At 45.7% G+C, this 21,347-nt stretch overlaps 1 protein-coding gene across 1 annotated transcript in view; it reads right to left on the bottom strand.

Annotated features, from left to right (window-relative positions):
• ARMH4 (armadillo like helical domain containing 4) overlaps window positions 1–11,320 on the bottom strand; it is a 75,248-nt gene extending 63,928 nt beyond the window's left edge. Inside the window, exons 1-4 of the mRNA XM_067295119.1 lie at window positions 11,248–11,320; window positions 3,633–5,051; window positions 1,482–1,694; window positions 130–348 (exon numbers count right to left, since the gene is read on the bottom strand). Coding sequence (XP_067151220.1) covers window positions 130–348; window positions 1,482–1,694; window positions 3,633–4,998 — 1,798 coding nt within the window. The 5' untranslated portion in view covers window positions 4,999–5,051; window positions 11,248–11,320. The remainder of the gene's footprint in view (window positions 1–129; window positions 349–1,481; window positions 1,695–3,632; window positions 5,052–11,247) is intronic.
• Window positions 11,321–21,347: the final 10,027 nt, after the last annotated feature.

Below are 21,347 nucleotides of genomic sequence, written 5' to 3'. Positions count from 1 at the left end.
TCTTTATTAACCACAATAACACATGCAAACATGTGCCAAAGACAGACCATTTGGTAAGTTCACACTGCCAAGGCAAGTGCACCACTCCACATCAAACTGCCTGCCTTTTAGCCTTGGGATAACTGGTACCTTCCGACTCCAGCCGGTCTAGTCCGTAGGTTACAGCCGTACTGATCTTCCTCACAGATGGAAGAGCTGTCCTCCTGACAGAAGAGGCCATCGATGCTGGAGTTACCAGCACTGCAGTTCTGCTGGGTGGCTCCTCTGTCTGTCCAGACTGGGTAGCAGATAAACCATCAGGAGGTGGAACAGCCTTCTCACTGGTGACTGGGACCACATCTGTGAAATCTATGGAAGATAGGAAGCAGCAGCAGTTTGGCACAGCAATATTAAAACCACCATTTAAAATGGAACTCCTTAATGAAAGCTTAACTTTGAATGAAAGATGTTATTGAGCTCCTGCATCTTTTAAGAGGTGTGACTGCTGTAATAAAAGCTTTCCTTCCAGGACAGCCAGCACAGGAGGTCCCCCTTAATGAGAACACAGCCAACTTTTGACTTCCATTGCTTTGAGGGCTGCTAGTCACTACCCCACAGCAAGATCAGAGCACTGAGACACTGATCAAGTTCTGAACCAAGTGAAAGATCTGTTTACTGCGGAAATAAAAAGTTAGCTGAATTTATAATTAAATCCCAGAAGCAAATTAATTAGTGGAAACTATTTGAAAAGCCTTCTCTCCCCTACAGAGCAACCTTACTCTAAGAGATCTGATGCAAATGGAAGTCTTTCCTTTGATGATCTGCAGTGTGTGAATGACTAGGAAAACTCCCCAGCAGCAGTTCCATTGCAGTGGTACCTGCTATAGAAATACACTTACACTCAAAACTAGCCTTGTGCTAAGGGAGCTCTTGCTATACTCCTGTTAAGAGGACAGTCTCCTACATGTACCTGCCAAGGTGACATCAAGTCAGTAAGCTGTTGCTGAATGGGCATGACTGCTCCAAGTGTTTCTATGAGAGCTACATCCTCACTGAAAGTGACCGAAGGAGCAAGAGCACCAAGAATTCACCACTGCTCAAGTGAAGTGGATATCTATGCAGGCCTCCAAGCTCAAGGGCTTGATAGATTCTTGCAAGAATCTATACTTAGTGGTCCCACATCCTATCCCAGTGAAACTTTTTGCTCCTTTGGACCAAGCACCAGCAGTCTACGACTACTGCCTTTGGCTGCAGAAGTCAGAGCTCTCACTTGAGAAATAACAACTCAGTTAATGTCTGCAGCTAAAACCTAACCTGTTAAAGATGAGACTTTTTGGAGATCTCCCCAATGCCCTTTTGGGGCAAAAGTTATGCTCTGCTGGCATATTTCAACATGGCAAATCCAGCAGTGTGGACAGAAAGCAGTTGCAGCAGAGCTACAGCCAGAACCATCACATCTTTATGACAAATAAGTCCGCAGAGAGCTTGAAGCAGAACCCTACCTTCAACATCTGGAGTTTTTGCTGTGGAAGAGGTGTCAGTTGCTGTCAACATCTGGGTGGCACTAGGAACAACTGGCATCTGAGTATCCTTCCTACTTTCCTCCCAAGGAAGGCTTTCAACTCCAGTTTCCTGGGTAGCAACAGGTGCCAACGTCACAACTGATAGAGTAGCATCAGCCTCCTGGGGAGCTGTTGTCATCTCCTGAGTAACACCTACAGCAAGAACATGTGTCAGCACCAACTCACAGTACAGCCAGTAGTTTATGATCAGGCAGTAGCAGAACAAATGTTTGAATGAATGATTATGCCATACATTAGCATTTCCAGAGCCATAGTACAAGTATTTGATCTAGTCAAGTGCTGTCAGAAGAGTACAGCATAAAAAAGTGACAGAACACACAACAGGAATGAGGACCTATTCTGCTGCTTTCATTACTAGTTGCTCCTTGGGGACAAGTGGTCCCACTGGTGAGCAATACCATGGGATCACAGCATTGCAGACCTGCTCCATGAAGTACCATTCAGAGCAAGCAAGGCTGCCAGAATCAGGCTTTTAGTGATCAGCTCTCAGAGCTAAGCGAGAAGTTTCATAGAAGGATGTTTTCACTGCACAAGTCTTATTGCTAGCTGTTATTTCACCAACATCTGGGAACAGCAGAGGGGGAACCTGCTGACAAGTCAAGTGGTTATAAATTAATCTATAAATTAGTCAAATTTCAGCACCAGCATGCAATTAGTTCCTTCTTTTGTTTTACAGAAGAGGAATCTTTTGGATGCAGGGAAGGAAAAAACCACACGCACTGTCCTTTCCCCCCACTGCATCCTGAAGTAGTGATTAAAGACATCCAGCAATTAGTACAATGAAGTCCTAACACCACCTAGTGCTCCTAGTCAGCCTAGGAACATGTTATCATCCAACACTTATCCAGAAAGACTTTTCACCAAGTGGGAAATAGTCAGTGGGCTAAAGGTGCCACCTACGCAGGTAAGCACAGTATAGGGGAACGCTATCAGCCTGCTACAGGCTAAGAGTAAGGTTTTGGTCTACTGGTACACACACTTGCAGGAACAGGGTCAGAGCCTGGTCACAGTTTTGCTCTGGGGTGAGCAAACATCAGGAACTTCTGTTACTACAGAGAAGACAGCACAGGGCTCCAGACAGATCTTTTTCTGTGACTCTACAAGGATGGTCAGAGTAGATCAATATTTAAGTCTCACTCGCAGGCTACTGGTACAGCTTACCTATTCCTGGATTTAACCAGCATTTCCAGCTATCCTTTATCTTTACATCTTCTGCACTGACTGCAAGTGTCTGAAGCCAGCAGTTGAAGGCCAGGTGATCCCAGATACTAATTAATCCAGCCCACAGAAAGGAAGATTTGTCCCTCCTTTTGTAACACTGCAGTTTAAGCTGGAATAAAATCTCCACCTTTGGGTTTTTGCACTCACAGCCCCAGGTGTCATCTTGGTACAGTATTATAAGCACTTGAAATCAAGTAGTCAGTTGATCAGAGCTAGGCTCCCTTCCTAGCCAGTGGAGAAAGAGGGCTATTCAAAGCAGATCCGCATCTGCCTGGTCAAGACAAAATGCCTAAGCTATCCTTCTTAACTGTTGTATAAGCACCAAAACTGAAGTCCCTGCTTTGGTAGTACATGGCACACAGAATTTATTGAAGTTAATCAAGTTTTTAATAGGATCAAGTCTCCGCTGATGGGATTTCAGTACATCCTTCATCCCCAGACTCTGCTGCCACTGCCTTTCTAGTCTTAGCATTGCTATTTGCTACTAAAAACCATTTTCTTTCACAGTTAGATGAGAAATGGAAGAGGCAAGCGTGTTCACATAGTTTCTAAGACAGGAACCTGCTTACAGGAGTGTGCCTGCCTATACATAGGAACATCATGCATATAGAAATGCCCAACACTGGGCAGTGGTTTAATGTGAATTAAGTGACCTGTTTGAGCTATTACCTCAACAAAAAGAAAACTTTATAGCCTTTCCTAGCCTAGGGGAGGTCCTACCTCTGTTGCAGGTATCAAGACCCCTTTTGTCCACTTCATCCCCCCGAAAGTGGGAACAGATTCCCAGAAGCACCTCCCCTAAATCTGCATTTGGAGGGGAAAAAACCTTGTTAACAGGCAAGTTTTTACCTTCCAGTGAGCTTCCCAGAGTAGGAAGGACATCAGATCTTGTATCTGTCACCACAGCAGCCTCTGGCAATGACAGAGCAATGCTTTTCGTCTCCTCTGCTGTGACCGTGTCTGTATTTTCCAGGGAGTTTAAATCAGATGTGTCTATTCCTGTCAAGTTCACCGTGAGAGAAACATCATTGTGGCCTGTGGAAGCTACTGGCATTTCCTCCCCCTGCACCGACACCGGAGCTGTACAGTTGCTCTCCTTGGCAATCCCAGGAGTTGGTGGAGCAGATACTGGGGATGGCAGCACTCTTGTCACATCCTCTTCCTCCCTCACATCTCCCTGCAGGGTCTGAGACAGTTCTGGTGCCACTTGGTCTTCTCTCGTCTCCTCATGCTGCATGTTTCCCCCTTGACTTATATTTCCTAGTTTTGTGTCATCCCAGTCAGGTGGCACAGACACAGTTGGGTGGATGGTGACAGTGCTAGCTGTGACAGGCAGCTCTCCTTGCCTACCATCCATTCCTGCTTCCAGAGGGAGCGAAGCCTCAGTAGATGCTAGAGGGGGTTTTGCAGCAACATATCCTGGTGCAGTCAGGATCTGCAAAGGGCTCCCCATATTTGCTCTTTGTGTTCCAGCTTCAGAGCCCACACTTTGAGGCCGTGGAGTGGGGATGACAGGGTAGTCACTTGTCATTTCCAGACTGGGAGTGCTGGGGTGCAGAGTGGGCATCTGCTCACTGGGGAATTGGGGTGCAGTTGAGCCACCCAAGCTACTCTCTGCCTTCTCTGCTGTAGCAGATCTGCTTTCTGTGACAGTTGCTAGGAAGCTAGCAAAGCTATGCTCTACTTCAGCACTATCCTCTGCAGTGGTCTTGCTAAGAGGGCCACCGACAGATTCCTCCTCAATGGAAGGGTTCAGTGTGGTCACAGCTGTGGTTAGCATGGCCTTGAGCTCACCATTTTCATTCAGCTCCTTTTCTGACTTCACAGAACCAAGTTCCTTTTCTTCTGCAGCAGTCACTGCCACAGCAGGGGTGTAAACACCCAGGCTCTGACCGCTTGGAAAGACATGACTTGGGCTTACAGGCTGTATTTCTCTTTCAGCAGTGAAGGCTTCACTTAAGGGCATCTCAGATGACTTTGCTGACACTCCAGATGGCTCTTCAGAGACTGTTTGCTCAGAGGGGTCCAGGATACTTTTCAAGTTTGACAAACTTGTCCTTTCATCTTCTACCCCATTCCCTGCCCACGGGCCTGGCTGAAGCTTTGTCATGTCCCCCTCCTCCAGTTGCTGAGATGCCAGGCATGGTGGACTGGAGGATAAGAGCAGGATGCTGCAGGCAACCACGCAGACTTGAAATCCTATTAATTTACTCATAGCTGAGGAGAGATATGCAAATTTTGCAGGGCAGAAAGTCCAGAACACAAGACCTAGAAAGGGAAAAAAGGAACCAAGATGATTATGGGTATGAGTAATCTATTAGCTTAGTGTGCTTTACCTGGATAAGTTGTAAACATGCTGGTCTACAGTCAGTTCTGTGTAGATTCCTCCTATCCATCCTTAGGAATGGATCCCTATACTCCAGCTACCTCTCATTTTATTCTTCCTAACCATTTGAAGTTTCATGCCAGCCTCAAAGACAAATTGTAATGCTGAAGTCCAAAACAGACCTTGCCAAGCTCTCCCCGCAAGAAGTGGAGTACAGCGCTCTACCCAGCATGCAAACCTGCAAGCACGTAATAAGGATCAGCCAGTCTGTTCTTTGCCATGGCGCAGACTCTAGTGCACGCGGTTTGTCAGGGAGTGGGACAGCTGATCAGTCAGACTGAAGTCTCTGGCCCATTATGGCAAATCCTGTCTGTTCTGTGCATAGACATAGAATGGAACTGAACTACTTGCACAAGAAATAAAGTGTGTAGGGGAAGGGGGGCCCTGTAGGGCACAACACAGAACCACAGAGAGCCAAAACAGCTGGGCACTAGAGGCTCTGTAGCTGCATTAGCGTCATGCCCTGCATGGGCTCCTTGGCCCTACTGAGAAAGGCCGTAGCCCAGACAGTACTGGAAGTAGCACTGCTGCATTAGTACAATGTTTATGCTGCACTGCACCACGGAGGCATTTCCAGAAAGTTATGTATTGAATTCTTGTGCTGCTTCAAGAGTTTCCAGGAGTGCTGAACCAGTAGCCCAGCAGTGATTCGGCCAGCTGACAGCCAGCTCTTGGCAGCCTTCGCTATCTCTTGCAACGCAGGTCAGGCTGCAGGCCAGGTGGAGCACCGTGCAGTGACAGCAGCCTGCTCCCAGCCACCTTCCTCCAGGCAGGTGGCTTTCAGCCCCCGAGAGTGTTATGCCATCCCACAACAGCAGTGGGCTGCCACACGCAAGGCCCCACTTCAAGATCTCTTGTTTACTCATTACACACAGGACAGTCAGTCATGAGTCTCATGCACATAGATCTGCCTCGCGATGGAGGGCTGCTCATTAAGGTCTTTCTCCTTGTTTTATGAGGTAGTTTGCTAATGGCCACAGCTGTGCCCTACATTAAAAGCTTCAGATTGTCAATAGCTTCACTTGCTTTGGCCATTGTAATCCCAGTTTCATGGGAGAACTGCTCTTACCTTCAAGCTGCAGGAGGATAACATATGAATAAGGAGAACAGCTGGGATTTTCAGAACAACCCCTCAAACTCCAGGAAAGACAAATATCACCTTTGCAGTCTTGCTCACATGCACCAAGATCAGTCATCTTTCCTCAGCTTGCCAGGCTCCTTGTTTCCACACTCAGACAGCATCCATGTAAGTATTACTTGCATTTGTACACATGCAGTGCGGTAGCAAGCTGCCTACCACTGCTTTGCTACCCAAGGGTATAAAATTCCCTCCACGCTGTCCCATGAGTGCATGGGATGGTGTGCAGGAGGTAACCTCTGTTGTAGGGGGAGCAATTTGAGTATTACATTTGCGCTAGTGCCCATGGGTCTAACAAAGACCCTACCTGTGTCCTACTGCTCCTATACATGTTTCCTCTTTAGAAAAGCATTATTGTACATGCCCGATCAGCTAAACACAAGACATTAGAAGGCTTACAGTAATACAGCTGGCCACACAGCCATTTGACTGTTTCCATCATAAGACATGCCTCCTACTTCACACAGGAGACAAGTTCTTCTAGCTGAAGGCTCTTGAAAGTCTGTGCTACAAACAACCCTACGGATAAGGTATGTAGAAGACAACCTCAGCATTGGCAGCCTGGAGACACACAGGAGCCTGCAGTATTGACTCTAATGACCTCATTATCTGGTTGAGCCTTCAGGGCGCACACTGAGTCATTTTTTCCATTCTCCCTGCAGCCCTGTCCCTTAGCACTTAGGGCTGTTGGAGTAATTCACCTCCACATACTGCAGGCCACACACAGACATCAGGTGCTCAGGCTTCAAATAAAAACCACCAAGAAGCTGTTCACCAGCAACAGCACAGATGTCTCCCCATCCCTTTAAGCATCTTTTCTTTGGAGGATGGGTGGCCACCCATTTATCTCCTCTACCCTCACTGCCAAAAACAATAGTTAAACTGACAATATTCAGCAGTTCTTCCAGGCTAATCCCTTATGCACTTTTGTAATTAAAAAGTACTAAGATTATATTGTGTAAGTTAAATTACTAGTGCCTGATGACATGCATCTGCCTTGCTGTATGAATACAAATTATGTTCACCTCACCCACCCCTTTAGCAAGGGCCAGCTAAGAACATTCAGACATTGCAAGTCATCGAGAGAAAGGCTCTCATATGCAGGGAACTGTTTGGTTAAGTTTGCATCAAAATACAGTGACTCTAAAAGTCAGGAGTTTTCAGATGATGCAAGAAGTTCTAGTACAAGTCATTAAACCCAAAGAGAACTCCAGCTGGGCTTGAAAGACACCCACAGCCTACAAATGCTGTACCTTTATGACAGCAAGAGGAATGCTATTTGAGAACCTAGATCTAGAAGCCTTAGAAGACATTCAAGAGGTGGCTAAGAGAAATACTGAAAAGTCAAATCTTTAGTTCTCTTCCCCCAATAAGTTTACTCCATCTCTACTAGGACCAAGAGTGCAAATGAATAAGAGGGAAAGTTGCTCCCTAAAAGGCAGGCTCTTACCAAGCCATTAATTAGAATGTAACAAAATAAACATTAAGAGCCTTCCTCTCTTGCCTTTCCAGAACAGGACTTTCTCCCTTCTGGCTAGTAGATAACATAGGCAATACGCAGTACTAGCCCAATACAAACAGTTCCCGGAGTACCTTAGAGTAGTATCGCACAGCTTTTCCCAGTCTGAAGAGTGCTCTAGGCCACAGTTCCACATTTGTAAAGGGCAAAATAACATTGGAGAGAATGATTTGCTCAAAAAACCCACAACAACCAGATCTAAGCTAACCTAGACCTCTGCATTCAGTGGTATCTGGAGAGTGGCATAGACCCTGCTGCAGGATAAGTGGCACAAGTTCATGTTTCAAAGAAGATTAGCAAGGGCTTAAGACCTACTTAGTTTTAAAGAGAGACTGGATTAAACGGTGTATGAACAGGGGTGTCCTCACTATCATCTTAAGTCGAGTTTAACACCTTGCTGTAGCATTCCTACTTAATGCTAAAGTGATCCAGGTTTTAGCCACTGGTAGCTGGCTGCAAAGCAGTTCACTGCACTGGGCTGTGCACCTGTCCTCCTGTCCGAAGGATTTATAGCCTGTCCACTCTTAGCCAAATGATGACAAGTTGGAGCACGCAGCTCTAACCAAGCAACTCCTGTTGTAGGCTTAACTTTATTACTAGCTTGAAGCAGTGGAACAACCCAGGGTTTCGTGCTGCAGGAGCTTCTTGTCCCCAGGTCTCCCCAGCATTCTCCAAGGGAAAGGCTTGGAGGAGAGCTATCCATCACTGGCCAGGCCAGGGTGCTAGAGACAACTCCAGCTACTTTGCCTGTACTAAACTACAGCAAGTCCCAATAGATACAGCTCCCCTCTCTGCAAAGGCAGCACAACTGCAGACAGCCAGGAAGGTTTATCTTTAGCCAGGGGGTGGGAGGTCTTTTAATACCAGGTACTGGAAAAAAGCACAAGGGTCTGCTAGGCAACCAACAGGTCAGGCAAAAGTCATCTTTGGATGATGCCCCTCAGAATAATAGCCATCTACTGCTGTGGGCAAGTCACCAAGCTGAGGGACAATAAATATAAATTGGTCACCATGTGAAACAGTCCTGCTGACTTGCTTGGATCAATTCTGAACCAGGCTGCTTCCCTTCCCCATACAATTAGCACTAGCAGTAACTATCAAATCAATGTTTTCTCCATGAATTTTAAAGACCTGTTTGAAGTCAGCTGTCAAGTCTAATAAGAGCCAGTTCAGAAGGAATTCTATCCTGTTATTTTTTCCAACAGAGCAGTTTTGAAGGGGACAAGGAGGGAACAGACCCTCCAGTGGACCAGCAGTCAGTGAACGCATGCTTGAAACACAAAATGAAACTTGCCTCTCCACCCCAGCTGTATGCAGCTATTCCCCAAGCTGGCTTTTAAGGGTTTTGCCCAGCCAATTTCAGTTAATGAGAACTCCCAATAAAAGCCATTTACTGCTATTTTCTGCCTTAGGCGAGTTCTGGCCATATATATCTCCAAGTTGTTGGAACAACAAAGGAAGAGCATCAGGCTTTTAACTCACTTGAATTAATACTCTTGTTGCAACAATCCCTCTCCCACACAGAGGGGACACTTGTACTCGGAAGCTGAAGTGGCTGCATGCATCACACAGCCGAGAGCACAGGAGGTTAAGAGGTCGGCTTCAGACAAACCACTGTCCGGCCTTTGCAGAACATGGCTTTTCACACCTCCGAGTGCAAGCTTGCTTATGCCAGCTTTGACTGGCTGAACAGTCTGAGATGCGCTCAGCTCTGCAATTCATCTGTGATTGATAAGGGAAATGGACAAAAACACTGCAAATCTTTCAATGCAAAGATTTAGCCAAAACATACAAGTCAAGCAACTGCCAGCAATCAAATGCTATGGTACCAGCGTGCTAATGTAAGCTACCCAGGCTTTGTTACTTGTGCTGAATACAAAAGCCAGCAGACAATGCATGATCCGACACCGCAGAGCTCCAACTCCTACTTCCACGCACAAGCTGAGAAAAATGCCTTCATTTCATCTTACATTATGTCCTTGCCCAGTCCAATCAAGTGAATTGTAGAGCTGCCGCTCTTGCAGCGCATACTTCAGATAGATCTCAACCACTTAGAGCTGTTTATCTCCAACAGTTTACAATGCAATTCCAACAATGACACGACTCCACACCAGCTACTAATACAGCACGCGTTGAATGAGCTGAACTGTGCAGACCCAATCGTACATCACTCGGAGGGGTACATCTTTCCCTAGCTTTGCAAACAAGCAAACAAATGAGATTTAATATTCCAACAGGCTAGCTTCCTACCAGTTCTTGTGAGCACCTCTAATGCATAACATAAGCCCCACTCGGAGCATTTCTGTTCCAGCAGTAGTTCTTTGAGAAGAGACACACACACACAGCATGTTTCAGGCATGCTTTCCCCCAACCATTAAGCTCCAGCTCGCTTTGTTCAGCAGCTGCTCAGACCACCAGTGCAAATCCCTACTCAGATTTGCAAGTAAGAGCTGCACAGTTCTTTGTGGCTTCTGACCCGTGCCAGGTCCCTGGGACTACAGGAGTCAGAGGTCCGCAGAATTAGAGAGATTAAAAGGCTGGGGAGGAGGGGGTGTTTAAGAAAGAGACCAATGGGTGTAACAGTCGTCTAATACCAAGAGCAAGGGAACGCTGTTCTCCAAATCCACTGAGAAGGAAGGGACTAACAGCGTTCCAACTCCCACCGGCAAGGAGCACTTGGACATCTAACGTGGGCAGCAGACTGCACAATAGATGCCCTGGAAGTCTGCAGGTCTCTGTGGGTGAAGGTTTAAGGTCAGACTAAATAAGCCTTGCCAGGCACTTTCAGGCGAGGCTGATCTCGCCTTTTGGTGAGGGAATGGGATGAGAGATGTCTCAAGACTCAACTACATCCTGCACCTGCTTCTCGGGTACAGATTCGCTCCATTGTTCTCCCGACTTGTATTTAAGGGTTTGCTTTAAAAACAAAGGGGAGAAGCGAAGCCTTTCGCTCCGGCTGCCCATCACCGTGCCGGCCCGGCCCTGACGAAGCACGGCAGCACCCGGGGAAGCGGCAGCGCCTCCAGCAGCCCCGAGGCCGCCCGCAGCCCCGGCCACCACCTAGAGCCCGGGGTCAGATGTGACCAGGACTCGCCCCCCCCCCCCCCCCCGGGACACTTAAGAGTTTCCCCAGAAGGGGGGGAATTATTTAGGCATCTAGTTAGCGTTATCAGAGTCGGTTTCGCACCGGACCCCCGCGCCTGGGCCAAGGTCAGCCAGCGGCACGGGCGGCCCCGGGGCAGAGCCCCGCACCGGGGACACCGCGCCCGGGAACAAAGAGCCGCTCGGCGGGCAAAAAAAAGAAAAGATAAAAAGATAAAATAAAATAAATAAGACGCAAATGAATGAACGTGGAGCGGTTTCGGCCGGGGGCGATTTTCTCGCCGCCTCCCCCCCCCCCGGCCCCGCGGCCCGGCCTCACCTGCGTCCCGCCGCCCCCTCAGCCGCGCCGCCTCCGCCCGGCTCCTCGGCGGCGCGCCGCGCTCGCCCGCAGCATCCCGCCGCCCGCACGGCCGGGGCGGGGCGGCCCCAACGCCGCCGCCGCCACCGCCCCCAGCCCGGCCCGGCCCCCGGCGGGAGGGAAGGGGGGAGGGAGGGAGGCTGCGCCGCGCCCGCCCCCCGCCACGGGCGGGCGCTCAGGCTGCGCCGCCGCCCTCGGGCTTCGGCGGGCCGCGGGGCCCCCGAGGCTGCCCCAGGGCCCGACCGAGGGGCTCCGCCAGGCCGCGGGGCCCGGCCGAGGCCTCCCCCGGGGGCTCCGCAGCCACCCCGCGGCGAGGGGCTCCAGGGGGGGCGCCCTCAGCAGGGGCAACGCCGAGGCGGGTGTTGCCGCCATGTTGTGAGCACGCGCTCCCCGCCGCGCCTCTCCCCTAAAGCCTTTTACCCTTCCCCCCCGACAAATATATAATATATATATATATAAAAATAAAATAATTTGTGCTGGAAGGCCCCCCCAGCACCCTTTTGTGGGGGCCAGAGGGTTAGCGGCCCTCAGTAGCACACCGGGAAAATCAGCTGGTGCCGAGTTCATGCTCCGCTAGCAGGCAGCGGTTGGGAAACTGGTTGCAGCACATCTGCCTCGAGACAAAAACCTCATAACTGCTTCAAGCAGAAAAAATAAAATAAAACCGCTGATTGTTACTTAAATTGCACATGCTACTGCCGAGCAGCTGTACACAGGTACGCCCCACCATGAGGCCTAGGTCTTGTACCTCATGCTGCCACTTTACTCACTATAGAGTCTCACGCAACCAATTATCGCACCTCTGGAGGGGAGTTTCAGTGCACACAGCTCAAGTACTGCCCCAATTTTACGTTCTTATTCACAGCAGAGATTAAAGTCCAACCAAACAGGCTCCTTCTCTTTGCAGGAGGCTTACAGCAAGACCTAAGAGCAAGGCCCACAGCACCGTTACTAGCTTTCCTTCCATTAAAGATTTTCCTCCAGTATTTTCAGCTTGGAGAACACACTTCCATCCTCTCCATGGTCTTTCTGCAGAGAAACTATTTAAATATTACCCCTCCCCCAGCATTGAAAGAGTTTCTTTTTGTCATTTTAAGCACCCATTTGGTCAAGGAGAAGGAAAAAAAAAAGTGAATGGTTTTACTCCTGTCTTCTTCCTCCCCACATGTCCTTTCCACTAACAATCCTGTAAGAAATTAGCTAGTCTAACAAGAGAATAAGAAAAACCTTCGTGCCATCAGGTTCTGGCGTACCTACCAATATGTTTTGTTGAATATTGGAGAATTACTGCAACTCAGAAGTTTGTAGCCTGACCCCAAAAAGAGACCAGTTTAAGCATCCTTTTGTCCCCCCTGCTTCAGCTCTGTGGCAGGAGCAACACAAGGTCTCAGCTGCGCACACAGGATTTTATATTCTGTCTTGGGCAGTGACTCATTCAAGGCAGAGCTGCTGCAGGTGCAAACAGTTCCCATGGGGGAGGGACAGGTAAACGGTGACACAGATGTTTTTCTGAAGGAGGAAATGACTGGAGAGGAGAGATTTGGGGGAAACTGCTAGGAGGAAATAGAAAAACGATACAGAGGAGGAAGAGGAGGGTCAAACTCTTGACTTTGCTATGAATATAGTCCGTCACATGTGGCAAATCTGTGAATTTGTCTGCACTTCCAATTATTATAATCTATAAAATCTGGCTCCTTTTGTTCCGATAAGAGAGCGAGATCTAACCTGCTCATATTTGTCAAACAATTCTTTAGATAAACAACATAAAACAGTGGATTGAGGAACACGGAGATGCTCTTCATCAAGAAATTGTTCATTACATTTTTCTGTTTGTTGTGCTACTGGAAATAGCATTTATATTAGTGGAGTATTCTCTTCCATGCACTCACCCCACTGCTTTATCTGTCTGATTTTAGATAAATAGAGTGTTTTCTTCTGGAATTCAACCAAACTGGAGCCAACCCAATTCATTTTGATAGCATCCTGCATCCTATTATTAAAACTTTTAAAAAGACAGATTTGTTGTAGGTCAGGGCAATTTCTTTCTGGGTAATATTGCTATCCTCTGCATAAGTTGAAAATAAAGTGTAAAGAATGCCTGTATCAGCAATAAAGACAGTTGCTGCAAAAAGACATCAGAATAATTCAGTTAGGCACAACGGAGGCAATGGTCACACAAAATGATTGGAATAGTCCCTTTTGGCTTTGCATCTGTGAATTGTAAAATCTATGAAATTATTCGTGAATCAATATTTCTGGTGCTGCAACATCTTTCTTTCTGAAAAAAAAATACAAATATGTGAAAAGAAGGGACGGTAGCTCTCCACTGCAAAGAAGACGGAGGGGAAAAAAAGGATAAGATAAGAGCTGCATTCATGTGGCCATTCTAAACACCATTAACTCCCAGATTAGGGACTAGAAACTTTCTGCCGGCTTGTCTGCCGTTCCACCCTTTCTATTTTGACTAAGGGCTCTGATTCAGAAGAGCTGAGGACGTTGAGGAGTTGCCATCTCCAAAGTTAACAGTGGAGCGAGATCTTACCGCAAGCTGAAATCAATGAGGGCTTATTTTAAAATGCAGCACGGCACATTGTGGTGGTTCAGCAATTGATTCACATGCAGCTCAGTGGGCCGCATCCTGGGAGAGGAGCAGCCGTGACCCCTTCCAGAAATCACAGCCGTCAGCGAGGAGCCTGGCAGGCCCTAGCTGGAGTCTCGGCTTCAAGAGCTGCAGAATTCCCCCTTACCGTGCGACTGTGATTCGGCACGAGAGATTTAAATTTCAACCCCCTCCACTTCTCCATCGAACCTTTAAAATCATCAGGGAAGGTTTTTTTTTAACGTAAAGCATGTGTAGCTGATGCTCTGCCGCTCTCTTAAGCACGTAGAGCACTTCAAACAATAGACTGGAGAGGTTTTCACTTCCCCCATCACTCCTCTGGGTAACTAACCCTGAACCCCGATTGTCACTGTATACACCCTCAAGGTTAAATATTTCACTGACGATCACTGTAACGAAAGGAGCCAGTTACTTACGTTTATTCTCACCTCCTTTGGAAACTGCAGATTCCACATACACTGCAATTCCTGTACCCTGCATAACCTGCCAAAATCACTGCCTTTTGCCTTATCAACAAAAAATCTGCCGACTGAGAACCGATAGAGGGAGGTATGATGAAATAGGCAGAATTCAGTTCAGAAATTACCTGAGGGCACTGGTTCGTTATTCATTTCCAAGGATTATTAACTGGAAATATGAATTTTTAACTCCGCTTGGTTTGCTGCAGAGCATGTATGGAAACAAGTAAAAATTACCCCACTTCCATGGCAACTTAAGAAACTTTTATTCCTTTCACTTTTTACCAATGCTCTGGTTTGAGACCTTTTAGTGCAAACCCCTATTGATCCTTCAAAGATTTCCTACACACATTGGTGAAATTCAGAGGGATGTAAGCTGTTTTATCCTGCAATACTGGTAGTGAAGCCTGTAAATAGAGCATGGGACTTATGTCCCATTCCTGGCTCTGACTTGCTAGATGACTTTCAAAACAGAACTTCACCTCTGTCAGCCTTCATTTCTCCTTCTGTAAAATGGAGATAATATAACGAATTTTTGTCAGAGTCCCTTATAAGGTTTGGGTATTATTATAATAGCAAGCTTGTTGTATATAACGATAACATAATGCAGTAGATTTCTTTAAAAGGGATATCCCTGTTGCAAGCATATTGCACAAATCAAAAAATGCAAATCAATGTATTCTAATTAAGAGACCGAGTCATTTAAAAATTTACATGAAGACACACATTTTATATGTACAAAATGAACTAAAAAATCATTGTCCTGACATCACAATATTGCATCTTACAATGCAACTTCTAGCATCTGTGATGAGACAATATCAGGTATCTTAAGTGTGTCAGGACATGGCACAGAAGGTAAAGGCGATTTTAAAATAGTTAACATTAATTTCTCTGCTGAATAACTTTCCCAGATTGAATATTGGGGACATTCAGCACATAAATCAGTGCACATCTCCATCTGTATTTTTACTTTACAATTCACCGTTACATCAGCTGGTAGCATCTGTTTTAAGGGGACCTTAACTCTTCCCATTAAACAGCAGTCACTGGAATTGAGTAGCAATGAGTCTAAATTGGGCTGATGGAGAAGAGCGAACAGTATCCCCATGTTAAAGACAGGGAAGTGCGTTTTAAACAAGTCCACTCTGAAAAGTGTATCAGGAAGTTTATGGCCAAGGAATGAGTTTTTTTTCAATTATAATCATCTTATAGGTGAATAGATTTCTTTTTCCTCTAACTGCAAACCTGATTAATGCAATCTGCAGTAGAAACTGAAACAACAGAATCAACTTGGATTCCTTTCTCCCATGTTCATCATCACTGGCAGTAATAGAAAAGCTGTGCAAGGCCAAGTGATGCCAGTGTGGCCTCACTGCTGGTTGTAATTTATAGAAATGAGTCCTACAAGAAGGCAAAGAATCCGGCTTGTGCCTTCCCAGCTTTTGTGATTCTGCAGTGCTCACAGAGCGGGAAAGCAGTAAAAACTTATTTTTGTCACTAAAGTCAGCAGATGTGACTTGGAATGCACGCAGCAATCAAATCTGCTGAGTAAGAAAGTGCCATTTTTACATAGTTACTTTTCAGAGTAGAACCACACTTTTGCTGACTTGTTCAAGGTCACTGGAGTCAGCTGTAGATGCTCTGGGAATACAGCCCAGCAGTACCGAAGCTCAGGTCCATAACTGAATCTCTGTACAACCCTTGCTGCTTTTCATACCCTTATAAAAATCAATGCAATTAATGCCAAAGTACACTGCATATCTCAGTTTTCTCAGAAATAAAATGCTGAAAAAATCATCCCCATGCATATTGGAGTCTCAGCTAAAACGTGAACCATCTGTCAATTCCCTGTAGCACTTGGATATTTTTTCCCCCGTCCTACATTCTCCACTACAAAATTAGGCTGATAATAAAAAAAGCAGTTGACACACCACCCCAAAGCAAGCTAACCCTAAGCAACGTTCCGACATGAAACTGTCTGACTCCTGATAATCTTAAACAGAGCTGTTCAGATAATACCCAGAGGGGCTTTGAAAACTTCAGCTTTGTTTTGCCTCTCAAAACTTGACGTTAAACCAGACACCCGAATCCAGAGGTGTAAATAAAGGCAGCCTCGTTTTCGGGGGTGCTCAGCACTTGCTGCTCATATTGCCTTTTTAAATAAGTTTAAATACTCTGCTGGTGATGAGTCTTCGTGCTCCTTCTATTGCATTCCAAACTGCAGCCTTTCCAAGGTGAGGAGGCAGCGCCGCACCCCTCGGGGAACCCAGCAATATTCCTCCAGCTGGCTGAAATATTGCCAGTCCATCACGGCACAGCCCTCTCACTAACCTGGCATATCCTAAATGCACAGGGCCCGAAAGCATGCAACGCCAGGGCTGGGCAGAGTCTTTGCCCTGGGTAGGCACATGGCACCCAGCTGCCTGGGTGCAGGGCAGACTGTGTTTTAGTGAAAAATGACCATGCTTTCAATCCAAACTCTGTCAGCGCTTTCATTATTCTCTTTTTTGGAATTTTTATAGTAACGCAGACAAATTTCTGGATGGTTGTGAGCAGAAAAATACACATTTTCTCTTGGAAATATTCAAATGAATTGAGCTAAAATCCTACAGTAGGAAACAGGATGGTCCAGCTGTTAACAGAACCCCAAGCAATAGAAAGACTACGGGGTTTCTTCCTTTTTCTCTTTTTGGAGAGGTGGTAAGTCGATCTCCTTGAATCCTTGGGAGAGCGTGAAGAAACATGCTGTGAGCTCTGGCAGCTAAAACAGGTCTCTGAGCAATTGCTATTTTATTATATCTAAAGCTGGTCCTAGCTATGCAAATATCTGATTTTGTGCAAAAAAATGGGTTATGTGACTCAATTAGCTTGTACAGAGGGATTAAGAAGGCTTAAAAGCAAGTACGCAGGCAAAACCATCCAGTGTGGGGACTTGAAAGAATGACTGTTTATTTTATGACCAAGAGAAGATAACGCTTTGCCGCTGAAATATGCATGGGGTCTAGCGGAAACCCTCGTCTCTGCAGGGGTCCACATAGGCATTTCTGCATCAAAGGGAATAGGATATTAGTTGGGCATGACACCTTCCTTGCTAAATCCATTTGGGCCTACAGTGTTTATGCTGTGGGACACATTCTTTCATGCTTTCAATGTCTGCAAGTGCACTGTGGGGATTAATTCAACCAGGAGCTGTTGTATTTCAGGACTCATCTACGGAAGTCATTTCCTTTATGAAAAGCGTTCCCTTTTAAGCCTCCAGCGTAGTTCTTCAGATGCCATCTCAAGGCACCAGCATCGCTTTCACCACCGTTCCTTGCAGATGAGCGCACCATGCTGTTCTGTGACAATGACTTTGTCTGCATTGTATTCAGAAAGATTTTTTTCTGGCAATGTCTTGAATACAGTCTAAAAATTTTTTGAAGGAATGTGGTAGCCAAAAGAAACTATCCTACAAGTTTGATATAAATTGGAGAATTTTCACTGATTTCAGTGACCTATGGTTCCTTCCTTGCATTTCTATATTTTAATGGCGACTCTCCCTTGCTTATCGTAGGATACCACAACTTCCAAGAGTTCGAGAAAGTGGCTGTGTTCAGGGAGCGATTTTTTATTGTGTTAGGGAGATCCTGCTTTTTTACTCCCCTCAACCTTCTGCTTAGTATCCGGCTTAATTGTCCTACCTATTTCTTAGACTGTGAATAATTATCTTCATTTATATTGTTATCTTGAAGGTATTTATAGTCTGATTTTTGTGGTTTAGCATCACCATCTGTTTTTTCAACAGCTACACATTCAGGATAGCACGGATGCTTTTCACATTACGCAAGTAGCTTCCTTGATTAAACCGGCATAGCGTAGATAGATTTTGTTATGAAACCCTGGCCCGCTTCTAAGCTCTCTGACTTGTGTTGTCTGTAACTGCTAGGCTCTGGGAAGATCATCCGTTAAATTAAGCCACTTTTAAGCTGCAGCTTGCTTTTCAGAAGTCATGTTGACTGTGATTGATTAATGTAATTTAAGAAAAGATTTCCAATGGGCTATAAAGAGGGTGATGTGATTAGCTGTAAACTCTGATCTTTCCTAACTCCGTGATAATACGTTTAGGACAAAGTGATGGGCTACGTATTTCAAGTATGGCCTGTGATTTTTTAAAAACATATCTAAGTAATTATTTTAATTAAAAATACTCAATCAAAAACACAGTGTCATAAACATATAATTATGACATAATTACGTATCATAAACAGGTGAGATTTGGGGATGAAAGAGGTAATGAAAACATCATGCTTAGACTTTACATTAATCCTATTATCTAAATTTTTAGTCCAGGTTTTAGACATTAATTATTTCAACAGCCACACATGAAGTAGTATTACAGTAATCTTTATAAGTTTCCTGTCACAGACATATTTATGAGCATTTTACAGAATTTCAGAGAATGAAAATTCACACATCAATGAGAGCATATCCTCGACAGGCACATTAACCGCTCAGGTTTCCTCCTACTGTCCTTGACAGGACCAAAGACAGTAGACAGTGCTCAGTGTATTACCTTGGGGAATTCCAGAGTCTTTTCCCTGACAGAAAGCCCAAACAAAGAAAAATGGCTTGAACATAATTCCCACTTCACTCAGGTATAATTCTAACTGAATGTGTGTATTTTTGGTACACTGGGGCATTGCTCAAGCATGGCAGAGGTAAAGCTATGTTGTGAGAATGACATTAAATGTATTTTCAGGCATTGTTTTCATATGCTTAAGTTCAGCTGCATTTCCATATTCTGGAAGGGCATAAAATACTAACCATAAAAAAATAAAAAACCATAAAAATATAAAAACCGTAAAATCGTATGGCAATGTGAACTGTGTATTGGAGCATTCAGCTGCTCTGGGCTTTTGTTTGTTTATTTTTTAATGTGTCGGCATCCTCCTCTGCTGCCTTGGCAATGATTACTCCTACTCTAGAACTCGTTGGCTGCATGCTGGTCCCTTCGCTGTTCCTGTACCTCACATCTCCACTATAAGCTTGTTCCTCCTCCTCAGCTCTTCTCTCCAAGAAGAGGTAGCTGGCAGGATGAGGAGCTGCGTATAGGTTGTATGAAGCGGGCTTGTATGGAGTGGGGGATAGTATTTGAAGGGAACAGAGCTTTAAGGGTGTCGGGAGGAGTCTCCCCTGAGTTTGTCATGGTCAAGTGCCCCTTCTTCACACCTTCCTTGCATTTTCTCTGTGCTGCTTCGATTCCCCACGTTGCCTCCAGCTCTACAGAGCCCTTCCAGGATGCTCCATGTGCTTCAGCTCATCCAGTCCCCACTTCTCCTCCACACACACACAGACTTTATCTTCACCTGCCTCAGCTCTATATTCTTTGCCCCGCTCTTTGACCCAGGTAAGCTTAGGGAGGCCAGAAGAAGGGGGGAAGGTGACAGGGTTGTGAGAGGAACGGAAGGGAGAATGGATATGCAGAGCCCCACTCCAACTATGGGCTTGGGTGATAGAGCACATGGTGGCAGCAATGACTTTTGGGTGTCTCACATCACTCCTATTCATCGTCCAGCTCCCTGCCACACCTCCACCTTCACCGATCTTAAATAAAAAGTGTGGATTTGGGACTAAAGGCATACCCACAAAGTATGTGAAAACACATAGCACCTGGAAACTAACAGCAAGGCCTGAGCTCGCAGCTCTGGTAATTTGGGTTCAATGGCAACAGAGCGCATCAGGGTGAATCCCTGAGTTACTGTGACAACAGCCTACCTTGAAATCCTCTTGCTTCATTAGAGCCCTTGTCTTGCTGCACGTATGCACTTCAATCTCTTTGGCTTGCCTGTCCGGCATGAGCAAATGTCTAGACCCAACTCATCAATTAATAGCTTTTCCGATATGTATTTTGCTTCCCTGAAGAAGAAATGGGTCCCATGCACTTAGCTGACATAAATACCCTGTGACAGATCTTTTGAGGATATATGATCAGGGCCATAATTACACTCCCGGACATGCGTAAAAAATGCCTGAAGAACAGCTGATTTTACAAGTGTGGTTATTGTGGGGAAAGGAGGTTGTCCCTCAGAGAGTCCCTGGCTTCATTAGATGTACAGATAATTCTGTCCTCTTTCTCAGCACAGGGCAGCCACCACCTTCCTGGATGTGCTCTGAGCTATGTAACCCACAGCTGATGCTAGCATGTGCTGAGGATCTTGCACGGAGTCAGCAAACCCTTAGCATTGTGAGTTTATCGGTTCCTGTGGATTCGGCAGGACTCCTAATCTCTGGAGCTTGTTAGTTTTTGGGAGACTTTTACATGCTGCCTCTCAGCAGGCACTTTTCCTTTCTTCAGCCTGTTTTTGCATAACTGTTTCTCCATCCACACCCATAGGGACACCAGTCGAACCCATTCACACAAACTCACACAAAAGGGCTTTCACAACACATCTGTGTTACAGATCAGAAATGTCAAGACCAGCTAAGCAAGGTGGCATATTTCAGACACTTTGAATAACCTACTTGTAAACAGAAAGTGGTGGCTGACCTTACCTGTAGCAGAGCTGACATTTACCTATAAAGCAAAGACTTAATATTGCTTAGAAACACTTAGCTGGACATTTCCTAACCTTTATGGAGTTAAAACCTCAGTACTGAGTCAGTCTTTCACTATAATATGTGAGAACATATTATACACCCTTGCACACATACACAGATTTCTGTTTGCTCCAAAACTGGCTAAGATCTTGGTTTCAACAGCTTGTCATTTTGCAAGGATTTGAGATAATACAGTGTTCTTACAAACTTTGCAAAACAGGGCTTGTGGTGTGGCTCTGTGACCACTGAAGTTTGATCTGCAATAAATTCCCTCTTCAAAAAAACAAAACTTAACCAGACAAAGGCAAAACCTAGCTGTGTTGGCATGACAGTAACATGCTTTCATGAAAAGTGCTAAAATAGAACTCACTCAAGTTCCATGTTTACCACTCATGTCCTACCAG

Source organism: Apteryx mantelli, chromosome 4 (genome assembly GCF_036417845.1).
Source record: "Apteryx mantelli isolate bAptMan1 chromosome 4, bAptMan1.hap1, whole genome shotgun sequence".
In the NCBI taxonomy this organism is placed as follows: domain Eukaryota; kingdom Metazoa; phylum Chordata; class Aves; order Apterygiformes; family Apterygidae; genus Apteryx; species Apteryx mantelli.
The sequence above is the reverse complement of the archived record's forward strand: the minus strand, read 5'-3'. Positions and strand labels throughout refer to the sequence as shown.